We start from the raw sequence: 25353 nt of genomic DNA on the forward strand, positions 1-25353 counted from the left end.
TGAAGTAATTAACATAGAACGAAAAAATACCGTTTTCGTTCCCATACAAAAAATACCGGTTTCCGATCCCTGTTTGAGAGTTCTGTATAAGGAAACCCTTATACAAAATTCCCAGAATATGAACTATACACACGGCTATAGAATTGTGTAATGTGATATCCAATGGCAATTAGTAACTTGCATCTCGCTCCTACAGAGTCGATTATACCCGATAAGGAACTAGAGTGTCATTAGGTAGGTATAGGAGAGCAGTTAACTGTTTACTTACTCACCGCTAATAATCATTAGTAATAGGTGAAGGTGTTAATGCGTAAATACGTCATGTTAAACCCTTGGTGCAGATTAATGCGTGTGAAAGGTTACCTCTCTAATACTCGTTACATTTCCCTTAAAATTAAGAAAAAATAGTACTTACCTATACTAGGTAGGTAGATACTATAAAAGTTACACGATATGCTCAAATCTTTTAATTAAACTACTAGTTTGTAATCTGTATTTTAAATACGACATTTACTTAATTATTAATTACAGTTTAATCTTCGTTTCGTTAAGATTAACCATAACCATAAAGTTCTACGATTTTCTTCTCTCATATGTCGTGACTGAGAAAGCTTGGGGCGGTATACACGGTGGGGCCTGTAACTAAAGCAAAAAATTAAAATGTACATTCTTCTCCTCAAACTACGCAACGTCTGTTTGACGACTTTGAAAAAAAACTTGCGGTTTGAAATTTGTTACATTTTAAAGTTAATTCGAACACGCAATGTACTATGAAATTGATTATGTCTGTAGAGTGACTAGACTGACAGGCGATGTCAATTAGACGGAGTTTTAAGTACATTGAAAATACTATTTACTTTGTTGGAAAAAATAACAATCTAAAAACTTTATGATTTTAAAAAGTTGCTACACAAAACTTGTCTAGTTTGAGGACTAGAATCTACGTTTTAATTTTTTGCTTTAGTTACAGGCCCCACCCTGTATACCGATGTAACTGTTTCTGTTTGTTTGTTTGTTGTTGTATGTGGGATTCGAGTAATGGTTAATATAATAAATTTAAATATATTCCCGTATTGATCGCATGTTGTAAATTTGGTTTACTTTATTTTTTTAAATATTATTGCAGCTAATGTTTCGCCTAATATTTAAACATGCCAACATTATCGATCATGTTGATAATATTGCATAACAGTCATCAGTCGTACCTGTGTCACCTTCAAGGTTTTGATTAGTTTTTGTATGTATTGATATTGAACAGTAGATAAAGCGACTTGGCTATTATAACTAGAGAATTATTGGATCTGACTCTCTTTTAATATATTTTTTTATATTTTATTTTATAGAAAGTAACATCTAAGTATGCTGACTATGATTTCAATAATTGTAAGAATTCAAATTTCCTTGTTCCAACTCGCATGTCTCATCATATTAGCCAAAAGTGGTCAACTACTAGATCTTATCTTATTTACCTCCACAAATCATAGGCCCCTGCCGCTGTCATCAAGTATTCCTAAGCCTTCATCAGACAATCGGTCCTCCGACACAATAACCTTTAAAAAAAATGCTCTGTTTCTGTAAAACTAAAACATCGCACGTCATATTGTTGTGATGGAATTGTAACAGTGTAATATATCACTTTGTGCCGATATCCATTGATGGGCGCGTTCTCGAACGCGGCGGACGTCCGTGAGTTGTCAATTAGCATGAGATGTGCAGGCACGAATGCCTATAGCGCCTGATAGTGACTCCTAGTTTTGTTGAGTTAAACGAATCATTGTTTTAACACTTATTTTGTTCTGTGGCAAAAGGTTAGTAAATTTATTTTTTGATTTTATAAGTATTTCATTTTTAATTTTATTCTTATTATCTTTTTGGTCGTTACTTTGATAAAGTTTTTAGCACTCGAATTTAATGATGATAATGATTTAGGGACGTGTTTTTATGCTCGTGTTGAGATGAGTTTTAGACTTTGAGGATAGATAGAAAGGAATCTATAACGGTCAGAATTATAAATATTTTTTATTTTTATTTATAAGTTCATTGTAGTTTAAATGTAGCAAATACTAGCCATATGATAACCAAGCAACTGACATCATTTGGAAAAGGCCTTAATTTGACACAGGTGGTTGTATAATTTGATTTTATATACTTTTATATGCTTAAATTATTTTCTTCTTCTTCAGTCGGTCCCTCAATACTGAGGATCGTGACATCATGTCCATTTGTTGAAGACCAGGTTCTTCCATAGGGTTCTGTAAATTATTTTATGGTGACCTATATGTCTCTTAAATAATAAAAGTAGGTATATTTTCTTCCTGTGCATGAAATATGTACACATATTAATGAATGACGTGAAAAAGGGTCTGTTACAAAGCAATTACTACACCCACTTAATTAGGAGGCTATAATTATATTATATTTTATTCATAAACAAAAGCAAATACAAATTTAAACGACTCCATTCTTAAAAACTGAATCAGCTTTGTGATATTCGCATTAGGAAAATATAAACCTAAAAATTTCTTAATAATTCACTTCAGAACTTGGTACAAACTACAGATGTAGTGCATAATTGTTTTCCATTGTATTTTTTCGGAAACGTTCGTATTTGTCATGCTACTTCAGTCAACCTCAGTACTTTTAGTTCCAAAACTGATTGAAATAGCAAGACAAGTTTTCCGTGAAAATACGATGCAAAATAATTATGCACTACATCTGAGTAGGTACCTGCTAGTACAAAGAGAAAGAAGAGTGATTGCCCTAGTCAATATAATTGTTAATGTTATTAAATAATACCCCATACACAATGGAATTTACAGAAGATCAATGAATGATGACGAGGTAAAGTCCAAATAGATATGCTTTGGCTGACCGGTATCGGTTGTTATTAACAAACTAATTAAATATTATCACGACGTTGTGTTACAGATACAATATTAGTGAGTATTTACTACGGAAAATACCTTTTATAAACTCGATTAATACCTATGTACACCAGTCAGCTGCAGAGATAATGTACCGCCCCTGCATAGAAATTTGTATGCAAATGTGCTAATAAAGCAAAAACTAATATTATTGCTGACTGTACCTAAGCACAGAGACCTTGCATTTTATATTTACTAAAGTTGTAAGTTAAAGTTGTTATGGCTGCAAATCATGCTAAATAAATAAGCAATCAAAGAAAATAAACGATGTAATACAAACAAAATTATTGCGACATCTTAGCGATTTTAACATATCGAGTTATGCATGACTCACAAGCTCATGAAGCCATATTTGCTCAAAGATTATCTTTTTTGACGCGATTATAATTATGGCTTTCAAATCTGACTCAATGTTAAAAACGGACGAGCAATTACCGTGACAATGTCATTAGGTAGGCAGCTAATATTCCTATTACAATAGCTAACAAAACCTAAATGTAGTATATTGTCTTGTTTTTAGGATTCCGTAGTCAAAAAGGCAAAAACCTGACTCCATACAAGTACATAATGTAAAAGTGAAAAAGAGTTTTTTTTTCAGTAAAATCAATGAGCGGCACTTCATTCGATAGGTCATTAAAAATTACATTTAGTTTTCTAAGAGCGTTTTTTGATTCAATGTACCTATAAGGTAACCTTTTGAAAGTAATTACTCCAAAACTCATAAATACCTATTGTGCTCCCCTGTAATTTACCTCTGCCCTCTAACTAAGGTATGAACAGAACGTTCAAACAGCAAAAAAAAAACACGAAATAATGCTTAATGAATACTTTTCACGAAAATTATTTCAAACATCATTGGTTGACCCAATAATGAGTGTTTTCCAAATAACGTATCTTCTTATTTAAGCGACGTAGGGAGGTACCGCAAATGTACGCCCTTATGCTTGTATGGCTTTTTGTGCTGTCTGAAGATACGGAACCTTCCATTATTTACACGTACTAGCCTTTTTATTTATTTTATTTTTCCGTGTGTGACGGTCATGGCAAGTGCGCAGTGTCGCTTTATCTGTCAAAATAAATTTATAAGCGGTTTTACCTATATTGTTATCGCACGGCGCGATAAAGATTACGATACACAAATCGCGCTTAATTAGAGTGGAAAAAGAGCAAGGTAATTTAAAACTACATCAAATAATAATTATAATTGTATAAAGCAATTTCAAAGGCATCTCAAAAATAGCTTTCGCTGGGATACCTACGTTTTAGGAAACATAAATGCATTTTTAGTTTTCATAAATAGGTATGTAATTTATTTCAAACAATACAATTACAAGCACCTAGTATCAGTCGATATTGTATATATTAACAAAATAATAGAGGTGAGCTGGCTAGTCTAAATATTTTTTATATGTAAGAAAAACCAGTGTGAATGTGCAATGTCAAAAAACATGCGTTTTAATTAACTGAATAAAAAAAAACTATACAGACAGTAAACTCATTCTACGGACTTCACTGGCGTATTTCTAGTCACTCGCGCGACATGTTTCGGAGAGCCTAGGTCTCCTTTCTCAAAAAATCATAAACACGTGTTGTGGGAAACTATACATAAAACCATAACCTGTGAAATTTTGTTGTCTTTAATGTAAACAAACCGCCCTCAAACTAGTAATAGGTATAATAGTAATTATATTAGGGAACCACTTATCCAAATGACTTGATAGCAATTTATAATAAAATAATTACCGAAACCGTACAAAGATTAAGTATAAATTTTATGGTAAAAAGTTGGGATACTACTGCACGTATTTCCGATACTTATCATATAAGTCATATAACGATTAAGTAATATTTACTCGTACCATAATTACTGTAAATGTTTAACTTAACTGTTAATGTTAACTATTCACATAACTTATAAACTGAAATAATAATACAATTCCATTTACTTTCATGGTTCTTTACTGTTTCATTTATAAGTAGACATTGACAAAATTATCGAAATAATGATAATAGGTAAATATAAATCTTTACTTATATCTCGACTTAGATATTTTACTACAGTAATGTACATGAAATAAAGAATTCATATTTTTTAGGGCAAATGATGACATTTAATCGGAAAATAACGACACTTATGTTTGTGAGCTTATACTAAATGTCAAAGTTCAATATTGGCTTGCTTTGCTGTTTAATAGGTACGTATGATAAAGTTTGAGTAAAAAACAAGTCAATTTTACGTAGTCATGTATTGTAAACCGAGAGTCGGACTTTGACCGATAACTACGATTGTAACGCAATAATATAATAAGTTTAACTATGTACTTCTACATTTGTGACGTGAAATAATTATTTTTATATTAATGCCATTACATTTCAACTGAAATAGATGTCATATACTAAAGAAAAATTACAAAGCCGGCATATTTGAACCGGAGTCTTCAAAACCTTGAAGAGCTACTAATATTATTACTTTCTGATACATAGAGATTTAGAGATTGGTACCCATAATATATAATATAAAATACGTGATGAAGTAATCAAATTTACACAATAATTTGAAACAATATTATTTTTATAAAACGTTGAATTTCCATATCACTTAAGTATATTATTATTATTTAAATTCTATGTATACCTACCTATTATACCAGCTAATTTATAGGTCATCTACAAGTGTCATTGTTATAACGAGTTCAACGCTTCATCATATTATTATGTGAGATAACGAGATTGTTTCCATTTAAACCGACTGACTTTTGATCTTCTAGAGTCATCATATTTCCACACTTATCAAGACACACCCATTTAATAAATTACGTCATAAAATATTTAGCCGTTGTATTTGTATACGGCTAGATTGACATATACTTAACTATATAGATAAATTAAGGAAAATAGTTATTTGTTATTAAATTATTAAACAAAAAAACATGTAAGTCTAATAAAATGTGTGTTCATAACAACATTATCCTCTTTCCAGGGATATACCTGCTTTATGAAATGCACTGATATTAGTACGCAGATGACAAGCAAAATATAAACGTGTTATGTTCAGTTGTATTAAAATAAAAAAAACATTGGCAGCTCTTCGGCATTTTCAATCAATATTTCATGTAATAACTTTACTGGCGTTGATAGCAGTCGTAAATAGGTTTTGTGAATATATACGCATTATAAATATGAAGATTGTAGTACAGTAAGTATCCCCACTTAAGTATGCTTGTTTTCCACCGACGTAGTATATAAAAAAAACTCACGTCGATATACAAGCTGTATATAAAAGTAGATATTTACGAGTATGTTAGAGTAGGTACAAATGATATCACTTTAATGGATAATAAGTAATAACAAAACGCTCAGGTAATGTGATGCAGCAAAACAGAAAAAAATAGGTAGTGTACCTGCCAACACTTCGACTTTGACGACCGGTCTGGCCTAGTGGGTAATGACTCCGCCTATGAAGCTGATATTCCCGGGTTAGAATCCCGGTAAGGGCATTTATTTGTGTGATGAACACAGATAATTTCTATGTAAATGTATTCTATGTATATAAATATGTATTTTTCTATATACGTATGTAGGTATATCGTCGCCTAGTATCCATAAAATAAAAATAAAAATAAAAATAAAATAAAAATAATTTATTTCAGACCTTGGTCCATACAGTGTTAGTACGACTTACTCTAAAAATTATATTAAATTATTATTGAAATAAATTAAACTTACGATATTTAAGAGTTTAAAACTAGAGCCAGGCACATACACCAGTAATAACTACATACACTCATGCGAATTGTGTGTATGTAGCTACCACTGAGTGTACCCTGGTCCAGTGCACAAGAAGCTGACTGTCAAGCCTGTCAGCTATAATTGCCAGGAGACTGTTGCGGCTGCCCCGCAGGCGCCGCAGCGCGGCCGCGCAGCGCGCGCGCATGATGGCCTGGAACCCGTCCACGCGCGCATCCGCGAACATCCCGGACGCGCTGCACCAGCGAAGCAACCGCAACAGTGCCCTGAAGGCATTGTTGTATTGGATACGTAGGTCGCTTAGCGACCTTTGCGTATAGCTTTGCGTATAGCTTGTGCTATCCTGGCGCATAGCACAAGCTTTGCTTATTTAGGGGCTAGGTGGATTTGTGTAAGACATTCCCAAATATTTAAATTAAATTTAAAACACTACAAGCAGCGTTAACTTTTAACTACAAAACTTTTGAATTTTACTCGCCATGACCATTACTAAATTTTATAATGATTATATAAAATAAAAAAAAAATTGTTGCAGAATACTATAATTTTAGTTAATTATACTAATGTATTGAAAACATTAGAGATGACTATTACGGATAAAAACTCACTAGTGCCGTCTCAGCGTGTTGAGAAAAGGGTGAAGTTAATACCGCCGGATGGAGGTTGGGGGTGGATGGTGTTACTTGGTGTCGCCGTGTGTAATGTAAGTGATCATTTGATTTATATTAATTACATATGTTTATGGATGCGAAGCATGGACACTAACACTCAAGGAAGAAAACATGCTGCTAGTTGCCGAGAGGAAAATCCTCCGTAAAATATTGGGCCCCAAACGAAGACCGGATGGAAGTTGGACAGTCCTTAAGAACCGTGAGATTGAAGACCTAGTGGCTGAACCTAACATCATGGGAGAAAGTAAAGCCCACAGACTCCGATGGTTAGGCCACCTTGAGAGAATGGACGAAGATCGGAACGTAAAAAGAGCGTACCTGGGTCGCCTAGCAGGAGGACGTCCTATCGGACGCCCTAGATATCGCTGGAGCGACATGGTGGAGGCGGATCTGCGCGAGCTTCGAGTCGACAATTGGCGAGAGGTCGCACAGGACCGAGAAAAGTGGCGCTGTCTTGTGTCGGAGGCCAAGTCTCATTTTGGGTCGCTGAGCCAACGGAGTAGTACATATGTTTATGCTACCGTAAAATCTTGCTTTTATTGAAAATACTTTAGCTAGGGAAACTCCCTAGTCAAAAATAATTTCCCGAAACGCCTTGATGAAAACACTATTCGCTAGTTGATACTAGTTTTCTGAAGTACCTCGGTGAAAACTAGTTTTTAGTAATTGTTCAAAAATGAATTTCAGTCAAAACTAGTTTTGACTAATCTACTAACTAACTAATAAACTAACTACCTAATAAAATAACGAAATTTATAAAAGTTGGTCTGCTGTATAACCACGGTTTAGGTACGTAAAGCGCTCCTCCTCGCTTTAGTCATTGTCGCACCTAAAACTTACTAATTAGTGGAAACGCGTTTTCCCTGATCAAAACTAATTTTAGCTATAACTTTATTTGAACAATTAGTCTCTGGTAGTTAGAAATCCCAGTTATAACTATTCAATTAAAAAAAAAATAAACAAACATCCCCTACGGCCTACACTATATGCCAACAAAATCCATTTCATGCTAAAAATGCCTCATATGATTTTGATGTGATGATACTCTTCATATGTTGGATCAATTTCTATAAAGCATAGCTACTAAATAACCGCAATAAACTCAGTTTTACTTAAAAAAAAACGCATCGAAATCGGCCCATTCGTTGGAGAGTTACGATGCCACAGCATACTGACAGATTTTGGCGTCCAACATACAATTGACCCCTCTTTTTGCGTCCGGGGTTAAAAAATTGTTTTCCCGAGACGTATCGGAAAACTAGTTTTAACTAGTGTCATGCCTTTTCACTGACGGGATACTGAAGACTCATTTTAAATAGCATAAACTTGATTTTACTAAAGATGTAGGTATGTATTTAATATAGAGTTACAAAACAAAAAACTAAATTGTTATCTTATGACCAGCATTTGTGGCCCTTAACTGCACATTATTATTTAGGCCCCATGTCTGATTAATTCTAAGTATACAAGATTTCTTACTCCACTTAAACTACGTTATACAATGACATCGATTATTCTAATTATTGTTTGCTAATTTTATCACAAATATAAATATTTACTCGTTTCAAATATGTATCGACAGCAACTGTCATAAAATTATTTTGTTTGCAAACAATTTTGCACCAGGAGTGTTAATCATGCGTTGTTAACATAACATTATTACATTACATAGTAGTTTCAGATTATTGTACATAGGTATATTATCTACCCACTGATTGAAAACGTTATTAAATGATTGCACATATAATGGTTTTTACATGTAAACAAAACCGATTAATAAATAATTACTACGTTAGTTACTCTAGGTATTATAGGAGTATATAAAGTTTAAATTATAATGTCAATATTAATTTCACATGTGTTAAATATATTTAACTCGCCGTAAAATGACGATACTCCATGGTTCTAAATAATTGATTTTCCTTGAAAATTATTAGTAATTATTGTATTCGACGACCTGTCTAGTGTCTATGCCTAATGGGTAGTGACCCTGCCTACGAAGCCAATGGTTCCGAGTTCAAATCCTGGTAAGGGCACTTATTTGTGCGATGAGCATGAATATTTGTTCCTGAGTCATGGGTGTTATCTATGTATTTAAGTATTTATATATTACATATATCGTTGTTTAAGTACCCACAACAGAAGCCTTATTGAGCTTACTGTGGGATTTAGTCAATGTGTGTAGTAATGTCCTATAATATTTATTTATTAATTTTATTAATATACGTTACTTTGTTAATATCCACCTCTATTACAATAAGTCCATGATCCCAACTAAAATACGGCACTTTCATAAACTTAAATGCCATCATAATACAGTAAGTGGGTAGTATAAGTGATAGTGTTTTCTATAATTAACTGTAGAATCACTAATGGTTTTAAATGCAAAACGACATCGAATTTATAAGGACCCTATTGACCTACTCAAAGGACTTACATTTTCGTTTGGAAAAATGCTCAGCCTATATTTAATTAACCTACCTAAAAAATTGATAGACATACTCGTACATAGTATGTAAACCTAAATAACATGTGGCACATGTGCAGTCTTCTAAAATGTTCTGAATGAAGACATATTAAAAAAAAAATAACTTTCTTTCTTTGACTGGAATAACTGTTTATGTCTAATATTGACGAAACAATTTTAACAATCTTTATCACAGTCGAATAATTGCGCCAAAAATATTTCTGATTATATTTTGTACAATGATATAACGAAATCCAAAGGGAAAATACTCGAAGGATTTATAAATTGTTTGTAATCCACTTGGCTTGTCCCCATTCTTGCCTGATAACCTTAAGGACATTATTGTGTTGTCATCGACCGTGATAATGACGAGATTCATTTGTTTTCATCACCTCGTTTAAGCAACTACAAAGCAAACAGGATATTTTTTTACCATTTATCTTGCTATCGATAGAGTCGACCACCCCGAAGGCCGCTGTGTTTACGTTAGGTTGTAACTAATAGCGATTGTAGTATCTGGTTATCGGTGCCTGATATCGGGGTTATATAAATTATAACATTATCTATTTGAACCGATCTATAACATCCATACTCTAGCTATTTAATTTCCATAATGTAAGTAAAATATTTGAGATGTAGGTGAAAACGTACGAAAGTAGGCCTTTATCTAATTTTCTAAAACAATAAATCTTAAGTTTATAATCTATTCTTTTTGAGTTGCTTTTTACTTTCAGTTTGTACTAGCACTTTTATGTAGTATAAAACATACCTTTTTAGTATATGTTATCACAATTTCATAAAAAATACTAGATAGTGTTATGTGATTGATTTGTGATGTCAAAAACACCGATATCTATCAGAAATTATCAAAAACAGCATGAGCATGACATCGTTCTGATAAAGATTTTTTAAGAAAAATGATAAACAACAGCCAATGTCTTCAACGTCAATACAGGTTAAAAGTAGTGGCAAATTTTAATTGCTATTGCGATTAGAACGTTCAAGCTGTCACTCAATTTATCAATGAAATTTTCAGTGACATTGCTCATTTCCCGCTGCTACAATCGCGTTCTGAATATCATATCCAGAGTCCACCTAGACCAGGGGTCTATTAAGTATCACATTTAACACGAAATAATTATATTGAAATGATAGGTTACGTAATAGGTTGTACAATTTATGTATTATATGTATATTTTTTTTTTCGGAACAACATTTTTTGTAGATTAACTTATAATGAAAGTAATTTGATTCACGTCAATGTTTTGTACATAAGGAGTATATACATTCAGATCGTAAAACATATTTACCTATTTTAGCTACTACTGTCGCCTACCCTATCTGGGTGGCGACCGATCTATTCTGGCCTAGTGGGTAGTGACCCTCCGGCCTATGAAGCCGATGGTCCCGGGTTCAAATCCTGGTAAGGGCATTTATTTGTGTGATGAGCATGGATATTTGTTCCTGAATCATGGGTGTTTTCTATGTATTTAAGTATTTATAAATATTTATTTAATATATATATTGTTGTCTAAGTACCCTCAACACAAGCCTTATTGAGCTTACTGTGGGACTTAGTCAATTTGTGTAATAATGTCCTATAATATTCATTTATTTATTTTTATGTAATTTGAGTGCGATTAATTATACCTGTGAATCAACAAAATCACACATAGGAAGACTCGAATATCAAAATAGATTTCCCTCATAATTACTGTTTCCAAGATTATTTAATACTTATCAACGTTACTGTTTTTGTTCAGTAATTAAATTAATGCATTTTATTTTCCAGATATTTAATCAGTCTATGCTATCATTATTTAGTTTATTATATGGAGATCATTTAGAAGCGATGGGCCACAAAACATCAGGAGCAGCTATCGTCCTAAGTACTATGTTGTTTGTGACCAATTTCGGCGGACCCATAGCAGGAGCTGTGCTTAAACTGACGTCACCTAGAATGGTATCAGTTACTGGCGCATGTTTATGCACCTCGGGAATATTTTTAAGTGGTTATTCCACTAATATATATCATTTGATCCTGACCTACGGCGTTTTGTTGGGTAAGGCAAATACCTTTTTGCTATAATTAATAATATATCGTAATTTTTATTCTGTACCACTAGTAACGTAATTAAACTGCTGCTGCACTCCCCATCAGTCTAGCAATACGAATATCAAGAAATCCTTCACCTTGTCACATAAATAGTAGAGTGCTTCTATATAAAAAGGAAACAGAAAAGGAAGGTCGCAAATTCCAGGCATATCCGAACCGTTGATTTTTTTGCTTTAATATAAAGATATGTAAGTGTCTTAATGCTTATTCCGTAATATATTAAACAAAAAAATCACCGCTTCGAGCATGCCTGGAACTTGCGACCTTTCTTTTCTTTTTCTTTTGATATAAAAATATTTAGTAAAACTCACAGACGATCAATAATTAATAGAATCAGGCGTTACTTTGCGGAAATCCATGCTAATTAAAACAAGAAATATTACTTTGCTAATCCGCGAGAAAATAACGTGTTAACATTAACACAACACAACACATGTGGGAACATTAATTGCATGTAAAAATACGCAAGTAAGTATAACGGGTTAGCACTGATTGACTAACACGTTATTTTCTCGCGGATTAGCAAAGTAATATTTCTTGTTTTAATTCACAGACGATCGTTAGAAAAAAAAACAGTTTATTGAAAAGCCTGTTCAAATCTTGATTTGTACGCGTGAATAAAGAAAGGTAAACAATTGAATTACTTTTCCAATTGCTGTTTTGTCTAGACAATTATGAAGTAATTTTAATTTGCGTGAAAACATTTTTTAACCGACAATATCACATTCGGTTACGTAAAAGTAAGACTTAATTTTTACGTTATAATTCACAAATGAGTTACTTAAAGAGGCTAGACTGGTGAACTAACACAACATTAACAATCGTTAGTTTGTTCCAGGTATGGGCTTAGGGTTCGTCCAGAACTCATCGTTCGTAGCCATAAACAGCTACTTCAAACTGAAGAAAAGTCGCGCTGTGGGTCTAGCTAACGTGGGCACAGGTGTGGGACAGACTGTAATGCCCCATTTAGTGCGATACCTGCTGGAAAATTACGGATTCCAAGGCGCTTGCTTGCTGCTGTCCGGTTTGAGTTTGAACGGGGTAAATATTATTTTTATAAATAATTTAAGTTGACATGAATGTAGCAAAAAATCCATTATTAGCATCTTGTAGCACTGATTACAGTAATATGTATAAAAAAGTAAAATATCTAATTAAAGTCGAAAAATATGTAAAATAGGACAAAAAATAAACAGATTTTCTGTTTGTATGTATTTTAGATTGGCGGAACACTTCTAATACAACCTGTAGAATGGCATATGAAAAAAATAGAAGAAGACGTTATTTTAGATGAGAAGTTGCATTTATTACAAGCTCAACATAAAGATATAGTCTTAAGGAAAGATTCTATCACAAAAAAAGAAATTTACAGCGGGCTGGGGCGCTCCACTGAATCGTCTCTAGGGAAAGAAAAGCAAACCGATTCAGATCAAAAGTTCAGTAGTAATAAAGAATTGACCAATGGCGTCAAGTCAACAGAAAACGTTTTAAATGGTAAGTTTAAAAATATCTTAGATTATGGTATTACACCAAGTTATTAGTACATAATTTAATATCACGTTACAAGTTAAATAAATTCGTAGATATTTATTGAAGAGAAGTAATATCCGAGCTATTAGTACGAAAGGTGCTCAAATACGAATGTACAGTATCTATCATAGATGCAAATTATATATCAATTAACTAGGCTTATAGTTTTATAAATGCTAGAGACACATATTGATAATAATATATATTGATTGATAATTCGCTTAACCCATCGTAAATATACATACATTACTTATAACCAGAGGAAAATCCAGATAATAAAAATATTACGAGTACATTGTTGTCTCAACAATCTAGTTTTTATAAGAGGATTTATCTTCTGCCCTTAAAGCTCCTTGAAATATAATACGGGTCGTTCAGATAAACACTGAGTATTTTATATTTTTTCCTTAATTTCCAGGGAATACCAATGGAGTCGCAGTATCGAAGCCCAAGAAGGGTTTAGTTAAGAAGTTGTATGATTTATTCGACATTTCTCTCTTATCGAGCCCTCGTTTTCTAAATATCATTATCGGAACCTCGCTGGCGGTAACTTCGATACAAAATTTCAGTATGCTGTATCCGTTCTTTTTACAGGTAAGAAAAAAATATTTTCCAATATTTATTGAGATATTTTGCTGTTCCCTTTTTACTGAAGACTGCGTCGACCATCCATTGGCGCCGTTATTATGGGAAACCAAACAAAGACCAAAAGTTGGGGATTCAGTAAGACAACAACAATTAATAATATACTGATTTATACATTTAATCACTTTATTAGAAAACACGATTCCCATAATTAAGGCGACACTGGACGGTCGACGCAGACTTAACAAAACACTAGTTTTATATTTACTTACAATACGTTGTCTGCGTAATATTGTTTAAAATAAATGTTTCCCACCTTCGCTGCTTCTATCACTCTGTCCGCTCTCAATAACGCTGTGCCGAGGTCTTCCTAGCCTCTAGGGCACAAGAATTATCAGGATTCTTGCAGTTGTTATGTGCACACGGTTCCCAGTCGGTTGAACACGTTCGACAGATTGACGCTGGCAAAAGCCCTATACATGATGTCATTGAAGCAAAGGTACTATTTGTGGAAAACAGACCGTGGTGTCCACCGGATATAAGAATTGCCCAGAGGCAGCAATAGAGTGAGCCTGTGTTGAAACCCAGACGAAGTCCTACAGCCAATCTGCGAATATTGGTGCTAGAACCAGTAGCTAGAATTCCTGACAAACGCAGTAGATTTGCCAATGATGAGTTAAAATATTTATCATTTTAAATCTAATTTATTTATTTAATCGTATGGCTACAAACTGGTCGCTTATTAACAAAATATTGGTGGAATTATAGAGGGTCATTAAGGACTTAAATTTGAATATCTTCTTCACCCGACGGGCTGCGTGCACGTCAGGGAAGAGCAAGTCTAGGGAATATAATATGTATTTCAGATATCGTTTTGAATTGATAAATTATCAGCATCTGGTATATTATCATCCTCACAAAATAATTAAGTAGTTAATATTTCTTTATTTATTTATTTTCCAGAAAGTAGCTGAAATGGATAAACAACAGACGGCTAACTGCATGTCTGCCGTGGCTCTGGCTGACATTGCTGGCAGGCTGATATTGCCTGTTTTCCAGGATAAGTACAGGATCAAGGCCAGATGGATGCTTATCATGACCAGTGTATGGCTCATTGTTGTAAGGCAGAGTAAGTTTATGAATTATTATTTTATAATTAATGGTACACTCACTTGCAAACTTAGAGCATTTAACCAACCGGAGACGCCTTGTCTGTAATTTGTACTGTACCAAACAGCCTGTCGATTTTTGCGGGGGAGAGGCACGTCAAATGTATGGCTATTTGTACGTTTGTCAGTCCATACAATAAGTATGACGTGGTATGACCATTGGTCGAGGTTTTCGACAGAAGGGTAAGCTCTTAAAGGCGACTCCGGTTCGTTAAATGCTCTAAGCTTGCAAATGATGAACACTTAAAACATCAATATTTGACAGCCGTTGAACCGCCTTAGTGATCCTTTGGCTCACAACGTTTTTCGCGATGAAAAAAAAAAACTGTCTGACTCACAGAGCCTATTCTTATAAATAAATAATTATTTGAATGACATAATAATAAACGGCAAGCCAAATCATAATAAATAATAATAATGTATTATTATTTATTACCTTCATGGTTATTACAATGACTTTCTGTTTTCAGTATTGGCATATCAAACAAATCAGATGGTTCTTCTGGCTATGTCGTCCATTTATGGATTTGGAAGAAGTATGGTGATTGTAGCAAGGAACATTGCTATATCGGAACAGGTCAGAATGGACCAAGTGCCAGCCGCCGTAGGCCTGGGCATGTTGACCATGGGCATAATCGTACCCCCTGCGGGTTATTTCCTTGGATGGATCAGAGACTATACCGGAAGCTTCATTGCCAGTATAACAGCACAGAACTTATTATTGGTGGTTCTTTTAGCTACCTGGATACCCGATATGCTATTATTGAGAAAAAGTGAGAAACAAAAGAAGAAGAAAGAACAAGAATTAATAAGGATGACGTAACTAGGATATAAATTACTTTTTGAGTAATTGGAAATTGCCAAATAAAATGCATTGAGATTGAGATAGGAAAATTACCTACGTGGCAGCTAAGTATACATGATTAGAGTGATTATTTTGAGTGTATTTATTTTAGTGTGTTCGTAAAGTTCATATAGAAAAATGTGCTCGCAGATGCCGTACAGAGATATGTAAAAAATTCGCCATACGTGCGAAAAGTTGCATTTACGTTATTCTTAGTTCAAGTTCTTATAGTTAAAGAAATAGTTTTAATATTTTAATATTATAAAATCATGGTTAAACAATATGATACTAGATAATTACAATTTATAAATGACAAAATAAGTACGTATTTCTAATTGTATTACATACAAACGTGTTTCATTGAAACTGGCTGTGAAATTAGTCTGTTCAGTGTAATTTGTAAGTAACTAACCTAATTTGTTTTATGTGATACCAGTTGTATATAAGTCTTAATAAATAAATATTTTAGCAAGTAAATAGTTAATATGTGATGTTAATTTAGCTAGTCCAATATAATTTTATAATAATTAATTAGTGAGTACGTAGGCCTACTACCTACTTGTAAAATATACATGGCCGTCAGTTTTTTATGTTCGTTTTATTTAACACATTTAACGTTACATACATTAATAAATTCGATAATTGTAATTAATTAATAGTTAAGATTATTTAATCTTCTCGTGTCATTTAATCTTTTTGAAAATTCAAGTGGGGCTTTAAGATTTATTACTCAACGATGATGAGGTGCACTATAAACAGCCAAATCGTACATGAACTTTATATTAGGATGAACGTTGGTGACAAGTGGCATAGTCGCGCCAAGCAATGTAGTGGTCGGGGAGCTTAAGAGGGTCTTTTTATAGTTACTCGAGCTCGTCAGATTACGATATGAGTGATATCTTGCTACCCCGAGGTGTCTACCGTAACCACTTTTAGCCGTCAATGTTAATCCGTTGGTTGGTCGGTCACCAAATCGTTAAGCGGATTGTGGATTTGTTATTTTAGTTCAAATTAGTGCTGTAATTGTACTATTATTAAATCTGACAATTATTTGTACGCATATTCTTAAACTGACAGTTACAATGTGAAAATCGGTTTGTGATCGTCAGATCAAGGGAATGCGTACAAACAATCGTCAGATTCAATTATAAAAAATGTATATTTAACATTAACTTGGACCAAAATTATCAAATCCATAATCTACTTAACGATTTTTTAACCCTCCACATTTAAAACCCCCTAAAATAAAAAAATAAAAAACTTTAAACGCTTTCCTACTCGCTGAAAAAGAATACGCTTTATATAATCTTTCTTCCTATCAGCTAATCTTTGGATTCCAATAAGTCTCTACGACACTCGAGTAACTACACATTTAGCATCGCCGGCTCTCCAGCTATACGGGGTGTGAGCAGTGCCTTGGTGTCTAAAGTCTTACGAGGATGCAACAAATGTGAGGATGCTTAGCTTCACGCTTATATATCACACAGTCGTCTTGACACAAGCTTTTGTTACGTAAATATCTGCAAGATGTATAGGTATACTCTTTATAAAGATTTGAGTTTAGAAATTGTGACAGAGTATTACTTGTCTTTGTTTATAAAATTTGGCTTTTACCTACGTATGAGATGGATTACTATATTATATAGATTGATAGGGAAGGGTACATATACCCATACTTTTGTTCCGTACCATACTGATTGAACGTCCATTATTTATTAACTTTGCAAATTCTTTTATATGCTTTGAGGTAAAATTGAAACCTAAAAAATGTAACTCAGTAGAAAATCTTTAGTGTTTCCATTTCCCACGCGGACTAATTACCCCATACTGTTTCGGGTAAATAAGAACGGCAGTGTTTATTATTTCCTTCAAATTTAGTATGATAACGTTTATATAAATAATAATAATAATTTTTATTATAATGCTAACAGGGAGATCTCGGCTTCAGTCGACCAAAAAGTATATTTTTAAACTCAAATTAAATCCTTCAGGGTGTAGGTGTAATTATAATTAGGTAGATAGACAGATAACCAAATTACCAAAGTAAGGATTGTCGTAAAAAAATATTGGATTTACGAATCTTTTTTGGGAGTTGGATTGATTTTTTATTGGGAACTCCCAATTCTCCCACTTTCCCCTACAGTGAGCTGCAAGAGTGCATACCCACTTTTATGAACCTACAACCTTAAAACAGTTGGCCATTATTCGTTCTTGATACGACTCGCAGTGCATCAGTATCTGTCTTGGAGGATTTAACAACTGGAGAAGCCTTGTCAGTAATTTTCTGTACTTTTGTACAGTCTGCCGATTTTTGCGGGGGAGGATCACGTATGTATGGCTGTTTGTATGTAACGTACAAATAGCCATGTCAGATAAACGTCAGTCCATTCAACACGTATGACCATTGGCCGAGGTTTTCGACAGAGGGGTAAGCTCTTAAAAGCGACACTAGTTATTAAATCCTCAAAGGTGTGTGTGTCTCACTTCGGTTTTTGAATTTCAACGCCGCCTCTGGTTTCTATTTTTTTAACGTACGCGCAACGCACCTGAAGCGGTAGTTTTTGTACTCAATTGTTAAAGAGCAAATAACAACATGATACTTAATCAGTTAAAAGTTTGTAAACTTAAGTGTACCTACAAGAAAATATCAATTGATTAGACTTCTTCGGCAAGTAATCAAGAAAACAAATAGGTAATTACTCAAATGAAACTTAAATATAAAATAGATATTGAAGTTTCAATTCGAGTTGCGAAAGTTTTATTGAAAATTAGTTTATTAAAGTTATCTTTCAGTTAGTTTTCAAATTCAAGATTTAAATTAGTTACGTTTTGGTGCAATAGGTATTAGTGGATATTCGAATTGAAAGCTACTCATGTTTTTATGAAAGTCGCCCTACTTTAAAGTTATAGGCAACCTACCAAACTATAAAATTAGGGCACTTTATTTGAGCTAATATTAATATAAGTACATAATAAAAAAAAACAATATGGAAACCTTTGGCAAAAGTATCGTATAAAAATTAGTTCTCTACAAAATAAAATATGTCAAAACTTAAAGAAAACCAACTACGATACAATTCAATTACTTACATTAAAAAATCTATATTAATTTTCCGTTTTCATATATAAACACATATTTCTGAAGTTAAAACCAAGTTAATCAATTGACAACTTAAAGATATAACAAGTAATAGATACTTTATTAGTTTAGTGCCTCTCGTATTGAACACGAAACTACGTTGTGTTATACTAGAAGACCTCATTCTCCCATGTGTACTTGACGTTGTAAAATAGCAGCAAAAACATATTAGTCGTGTAAGTTCGCTCGCTCTGATAGAGAAATACCACATCATATGAGCGCAACGCAAGTAAATGGGTAAGTTAAGGACGAAATTTAATAACCTGACAAGACGTCCTTATGGCAAGCGACAAAGTGGGACGTCAGCACTGCACTATTCGTTGGTACTTTCAACCTTATTTTAAGGTAGTATTTAGTTGTGATTTCCACACATAAATAAATGCCAATGACCACTAGTTCAATCTAAGTTATTATCATTAGGCCTATTATTATAAAGTACACAATCTCTCCGCACAGCTCCAAATCAACTGAGATACGTTAACCAAGTGTAAATAATTTATTTTTATACCCAACCAATAACCGTCTTTTCAATTTCGAAACTACCCTTTAACTTTTAAAACAAATTAAATTAAACGATTTAAATATCAAAAGCCCAATATATAATGTTGTTTTGGAATTGAACTAACGATTCTGAATATGGCTCAAGGGTAACCCACGAAATAAGCCGCAGTTTGCAAACAGTCGCACAATATTGTTTCTTCCCCAACAATGCCGCTTGCAGGCAGACGACAACGTAACAATGTATTAGATATCTCTGTTAAAAGAACAAAAAACAACCGGAGAACCCTCAACTGATACTGTTGGATGGGATGGAAATATACAACGTGTATTTTTGATACGACCGTATAACCGTAGGGTAGTTAGTTTAGGCTTTAATGAACACACTTTCATAATTTATAAAAAAAATAGAAGACTTACTTTTGCATATAAAATAATTCAGCAAGCAATGTATCGCTACTTTGAGTCAAAGCGTCGCATTTAATGACGCGACGTCACAACTGTTACAAGTGACTATGATGTAGGTACGAAATATATTGCCGCTCGAAAAAAAATATAATTATGCTTTGGTACCTAGTTAAGACTAAATAAAAAAATCAGAACCATTTTATAGCACTAAACCATACGTCGAGTTTAAGTTTGCGACTATATCAAAAATACATACTAATTGTTAATAATTGCAAATAACTTAATTTCTGAAAATCATATAGGTATTTAATTAAATTAATAAATACCTATATGATTTTCTTTAATTCTGATCAAAAATATCGAATCAAGCAAGAAATTTGAATGTTCTCAGACGGATTTATTTATTGGATAATGTACTAACTGGGTACGTCAGATTGTCTGTAGGTTATCGAAAATAGGTTACTTTATGCCCTTGTTGTATAATCTACTCTTTTGTGCAAACAAGTAGGTAAGAACACAATAAACAGATATACAGTAGATTTTATTCATTTCAAATAAATACTTATTTAAAGAACAATGATACGGGGGACGGAACACGTGGCGTCAGAATTGTGCCTGGCGGCCAATTCAAACTTACATTTTGATATTTTTGTTATCATTCGCTTGTGCACCTCGCTCTTTATCTATGGTCTCGCTCACGTGCGAGCAGGATGTCGTTATAATATGCACATAGCGTTATCTCGCTCAAACATCGAAGCGACGTGCGAATCAGATCCAGTGTGGTAAGCGCTTAACCAACGATTCCCTACACGGCTATCCAGTACATATTTAACCTCCATACCTCGAAAACTGAACTTTGATCCCTTTAACTCGAAAAAATCGACGTATTCTTATATCACCCTCTATAGGTCGAAATTATTTATAAATAAACCTCTGTAACTCGAAGAAAATAATAAGAACGTACTTTATACGTATGTATAATTTACCTCTCTAATACGAATTTTACATTAATTTTACCTCTGTAACTCGAAACCACTTTAAGACGAATAAAAACCTAATAGAACCTCTCCAAGTCCATACCCTCTATAAGACGAAAACTCGTTAACACTAATTGTTTGGCGTTTTCCTTAAGATTTGTGCTATCAAGGTTTCACTGTACTAACCAAATGATATCATTTTAATGTAAGAATGTCAGTTTGAAGTTTGAATTGGCCGACAGGACACATCCATTGTTAGCTTAGGTACCTACAACTATTTTTGGTGTACCTATTTAATTACTTAATGTGTGTCGCCGGCGTGTCTGCTAATAACGTTAAATGTGTTTAAATGTGTTTTATATATAAACAGTTTGAAAGCAGTCTCATTAGTCCTCGCTTTGAATACAGGCTTTGTTCCGAATTCGAATTTAAGTTGTAGGGAGAATTTGTTCATTCTGTTTGTTTCAGAGTGTATGGTGTTCTAGCTCTGCTAGACTATTCGTTTGGCTGCTAATTGAATTGATCTGAATGGATTATTCCTAAATACATACCAAGTGACTGTGAATATTCTCTATATAATGTTTAATAATAATTAACCAGATACATGCATTCAAAAATAAGAGAAGTAGATCAATTTGATCAAAGTGGCTCCAAATGATTCGTGTAATACGTATTCGCTTCGTCCGTCGCCAGTTTTGAACTTGGCGATACGCTGCCACGATATTAGTTATTATCCTTGATTCCAGAAAAATTACTAGTTTATTTTAAATGCGTATATTAATATTTTGTTTAACAAAAAGAGGCCTTCGGTTCGACAATGTCAGCTTATTAATGTTAGATAACGATTTTTTTATAATAGGTATAATACAAGCGTTGACAAAAGATATCGCATGACCCAATCACATATATTATTGGCTATTGCGCATTTGTTTAACTGTCTTCAAACAATCCGATAGCCGAAGATTGATCACGGTTTGCGTTTGATTCGCAGTAGGTACGTCAGAGAGGTTTTTAGATTTACGGCGCCTCTCTAGAACGCAACTGCACATGATTTACGCCCTGTGGTTTTTTGAATTAAATTTAGTGCTAGGAGATCTCGCTGTTCAACAGGCTACTAGGCACTCACGATAATAAAGTGTGTTTGATAATTGGATACATGTTTCAATGTTTCTTGAAGTATCCTTCCTAGGAGAAGAGGTATAGGTATTTCCTTCACGACCAGCTTAAGGCTGCTTTTCCACCAGAGATGTGAGAGAATGCGTAGCGAGGGATGTGGGTGTCATGAACTAATATAAACAATTCATTTACCTATCCTCGCTTAGCGCAGATCTTGTGGAAACAGCTCTGAGATATTTTTATACATACAAAGAAAGGAAGGATCCGTACAGGAATGTGTTGCAAAGTATACGGATGCAAGCGAAAAACTATCAGTCATTGGCGCGCACGCTCTGCTCCTGTCTAACTGCACCCCTCTCGCTTATTTGAAAAGAGCCCACCTCGCAACGCTCAGCTACCTCGCCTCGCACATCTCTGGTGGAAATGCAGCTTAAGCACATAGCAACGATTAATGTGCCAACCGTAAACAAAATAATTGGAAAAACGTGTTCAGAACACGTACCTTGTAGGTTTGGCTTAATCCCAAATGAAATGTTTATCAAACAAACATGATCCCCGAAATCAAGACTCCTTTTTTTAGGCAGTTGTGTAATTAAGTACAAGTTTGCAGTACATAATATTTTTTTCGTTAAATAGGTACAAGAATGTGCTCAACAAGTCAATTACGATACTGTTTGTATACTCCCATCAGCCATAATATGACTCCCATATGTATAACGACTAGTAAAAGTGAAACAAAATATTACATACAGACCGTTTCATGCAGAGGTCTCCTGAAGCATCTTTACATTTACCGAGGAAAATAAAAGCACAGTCAAAAAAACATCAAAATCTCATTAGTTCCCATTTCATGCCGTGACGACACTACGGAAACAGTATAACTAATGTACGGCAATAAACAGAGAGGAGGAGTGTCGTATTTCTTTTTATAACTTCTCTGTTCCATTTTCTGATTTAAAAGGTACTTATCTGGGAAAGAAGGTGGAAATCTGTGTTAGCGGCCGAGGTTACTACCTAGACTTATGCCTGGTATTACATTTTAATAGTATAAACTTTATACTATGAAGCCCGTCACAGACGGAGCGATAATATACCAAAAGATACAATACAATATTGGATAAATTGAATTGAATTGAAGGTATCTTATAACAAGGTATCTTACGGTATATTTTATGTACCATTTGACAGAGTCCACGTAAGCTATAATATATATTTTGCTATCTTACAATATCTTCTAGCAAAGCATTTTGGTATATTTCGTCTCTCTCACAGTGTAGGTGCTAGACACTTTAGACACATAGCGATATACATTTTAGTATCGTTGGCGTGTGTGGTGCTTAGCTATACTATGAGGTATCTGTCGGCATCTATCGGTATCTTATGGTATATTAATATATATTATCGCTCCGTCTGTAACGGGCTTAAAGGATGGGTATCTTCGTAAGATATCTCGTGATACTTTTTATCAATCCTTGTTAATGTATAAAGACGGTTTAAGGTCGATTCTAATAATGCAATATGATAGTTTATATATTATATTAAATGTTTACATGATTATTTGATCAAGGAAAGAAATTAGATTCTAATTGCAAAGTATACTAATGCATGTATGCATGTATGTATATATGTATTTATTTTATTAGTATGTAGGTATGTATTATATTGTTTGCGTCTTCATTTTGTTGAATTATATGTATATCGGCACTACCCGTTCAATGTTGTAAGTTCATAGTTTCCTGCTACCCAAAGGTTGTCTAGAAGAGATCGTTTCTTAGCGATAAGACCGCCTGTTGTTACCTAACTTTTCATTGTTTTTTTTTCATTTCCTGTCTATTTTTAACTGTATGGTGCACAATAAAGAATATTTACTTACTAACTTACTTACTTATACTCTCACCAAAACCTTAAAATTTTAAAGTTGACAAGATAGAAAAAAAATCACGAGTACTTGTCTGATTCTTATTTATTTTCAGTTCTATATTGTTACCCTGCATACCATATTTTTTATTAAGTAGCTCGTGATATTGCCGAAGGTTCTGACAAGCAACATTTTAAATAAAAGTATATTTTCAGAGTAATTCAGATAAAAGGTGGCCTACGCGATGGCCATTTCTTGTATCGCAAGTTAGGTGCGGCGCGCCATATTATGTTTTGTACCCTTCTAATTTCCTGACACGCCCTCTCTTAAAAGTTAGAGATAAAAAAAATTGTACACATTGTGATAAAATTTAAATTTGTATGAGATATGAATGTCTCCGATTGCAAGTAAGTCCTAGTAGTCCAAGATCCCAGAGCCGCCAGACCTTACTTATTTTCTCATGACTAAAATGTATGGAATAATGTAGTGTTAGTATATATGTACTTTTAATGTCTGCTTACTTGCTATATTGGCCCGACGGCCATTTGTCCGGTACAAGGTGCTAAAGGTTGGTAAAAATAATACTTATTTTTCTTAATAGTCTCATGGCTCATTGATACTCAGGGAACTATTACGAACCATTTTGTAAGTAGCCAGACCAATTAGAGGGGCCCAACCATCCCCCAGACCAGACCCACATAAAGTTTCACACAGACACACATAATATAAACTTTATATGGATGGGTCTACAGAAAACCCTATCTACACTTAGCATGGTGCGACATGCTTTTGGCCGGTTTTTTTATTTATCCCATGTATAAATACCTCATTTTAGAAATGAAACATAGGAACCAGTCTAGATCACTTTTTGTTTGCTATAAGATTCAACGTTTGATTTCGATATTCGATACAAATGATGTCATTTCTTGATTGACCTTAATATAGGTACTTAAATTACAATTGATACCAAAATAATTTTGATATCCTAATTGATACTCTAAAATTAAAATCTAATTTACTGGTAAAGGTTACTTTAATGTCTTCTAATTACCTAAATTCGAAATCTTCCAAAATATCTCTAGAATGGTGTACCTAATACAAATAATATTTTACAGTACATATGGTGCTACTTTACCGCACTAGTGCGAAAATTAGCATATTACGTTACTGTGTTGAACATTTAAAGGGCCATATGTACTGTAAAACGTTGTACGATACATGTGCGAATAGGTAATCTGCAACTCGTGTCGATTTAAAACACTCCCTTCGGTTGTGTTTTAATTTACCGCCTCTCTTTTTGAATT

At 33.7% G+C, this 25353-nt stretch overlaps 1 protein-coding gene across 2 annotated transcripts; it reads left to right on the plus strand.

Moving 5' to 3' along the window:
* The first annotated feature begins 1326 nt into the window (after positions 1-1326).
* On the plus strand, positions 1327-16089 carry LOC133518929 (monocarboxylate transporter 9). Of its 2 annotated transcripts, none has more exons than XM_061852721.1 (8): positions 1327-1808; positions 7207-7374; positions 11602-11872; positions 12764-12966; positions 13146-13419; positions 13874-14049; positions 15004-15169; positions 15680-16089. In XM_061852721.1, the coding sequence occupies exons 2-8, from the start codon at positions 7255-7257 to the stop codon at positions 16030-16032; spliced, it is 1563 nt and encodes a 520-aa protein (XP_061708705.1). In that variant the 5' UTR covers positions 1327-1808; positions 7207-7254; the 3' UTR covers positions 16033-16089. The 2 variants fall into 2 exon arrangements, with proteins under 2 accessions (XP_061708705.1, XP_061708706.1); XM_061852722.1 differs by lacking the exon at positions 1327-1808 and adding an exon at positions 6072-6120.
* Positions 16090-25353: the final 9264 nt, after the last annotated feature.

Source organism: Cydia pomonella, chromosome 6 (assembly GCF_033807575.1).
Source record: "Cydia pomonella isolate Wapato2018A chromosome 6, ilCydPomo1, whole genome shotgun sequence".
Lineage (NCBI taxonomy): Eukaryota > Metazoa > Arthropoda > Insecta > Lepidoptera > Tortricidae > Cydia > Cydia pomonella.

What these genes read in the sequence shown, in the direction of transcription:
- LOC133518929 (XM_061852721.1), top strand. Translation starts at nt 7,255, where the DNA reads ATGACTATTACGGATAAAAACTCACTAGTGCCGTCTCAGCGTGTTGAG. An exon ending in TTGGTGTCGCCGTGTGTAAT is followed by an intron (nt 7,375 to 11,601) that starts GTAAGTGATCAT and finishes TTTATTTTCCAG; the next exon opens with ATATTTAATCAGTCTATGCT. An exon ending in TGTATCCGTTCTTTTTACAG is followed by an intron (nt 14,050 to 15,003) that starts GTAAGAAAAAAA and finishes TTTATTTTCCAG; the next exon opens with AAAGTAGCTGAAATGGATAA.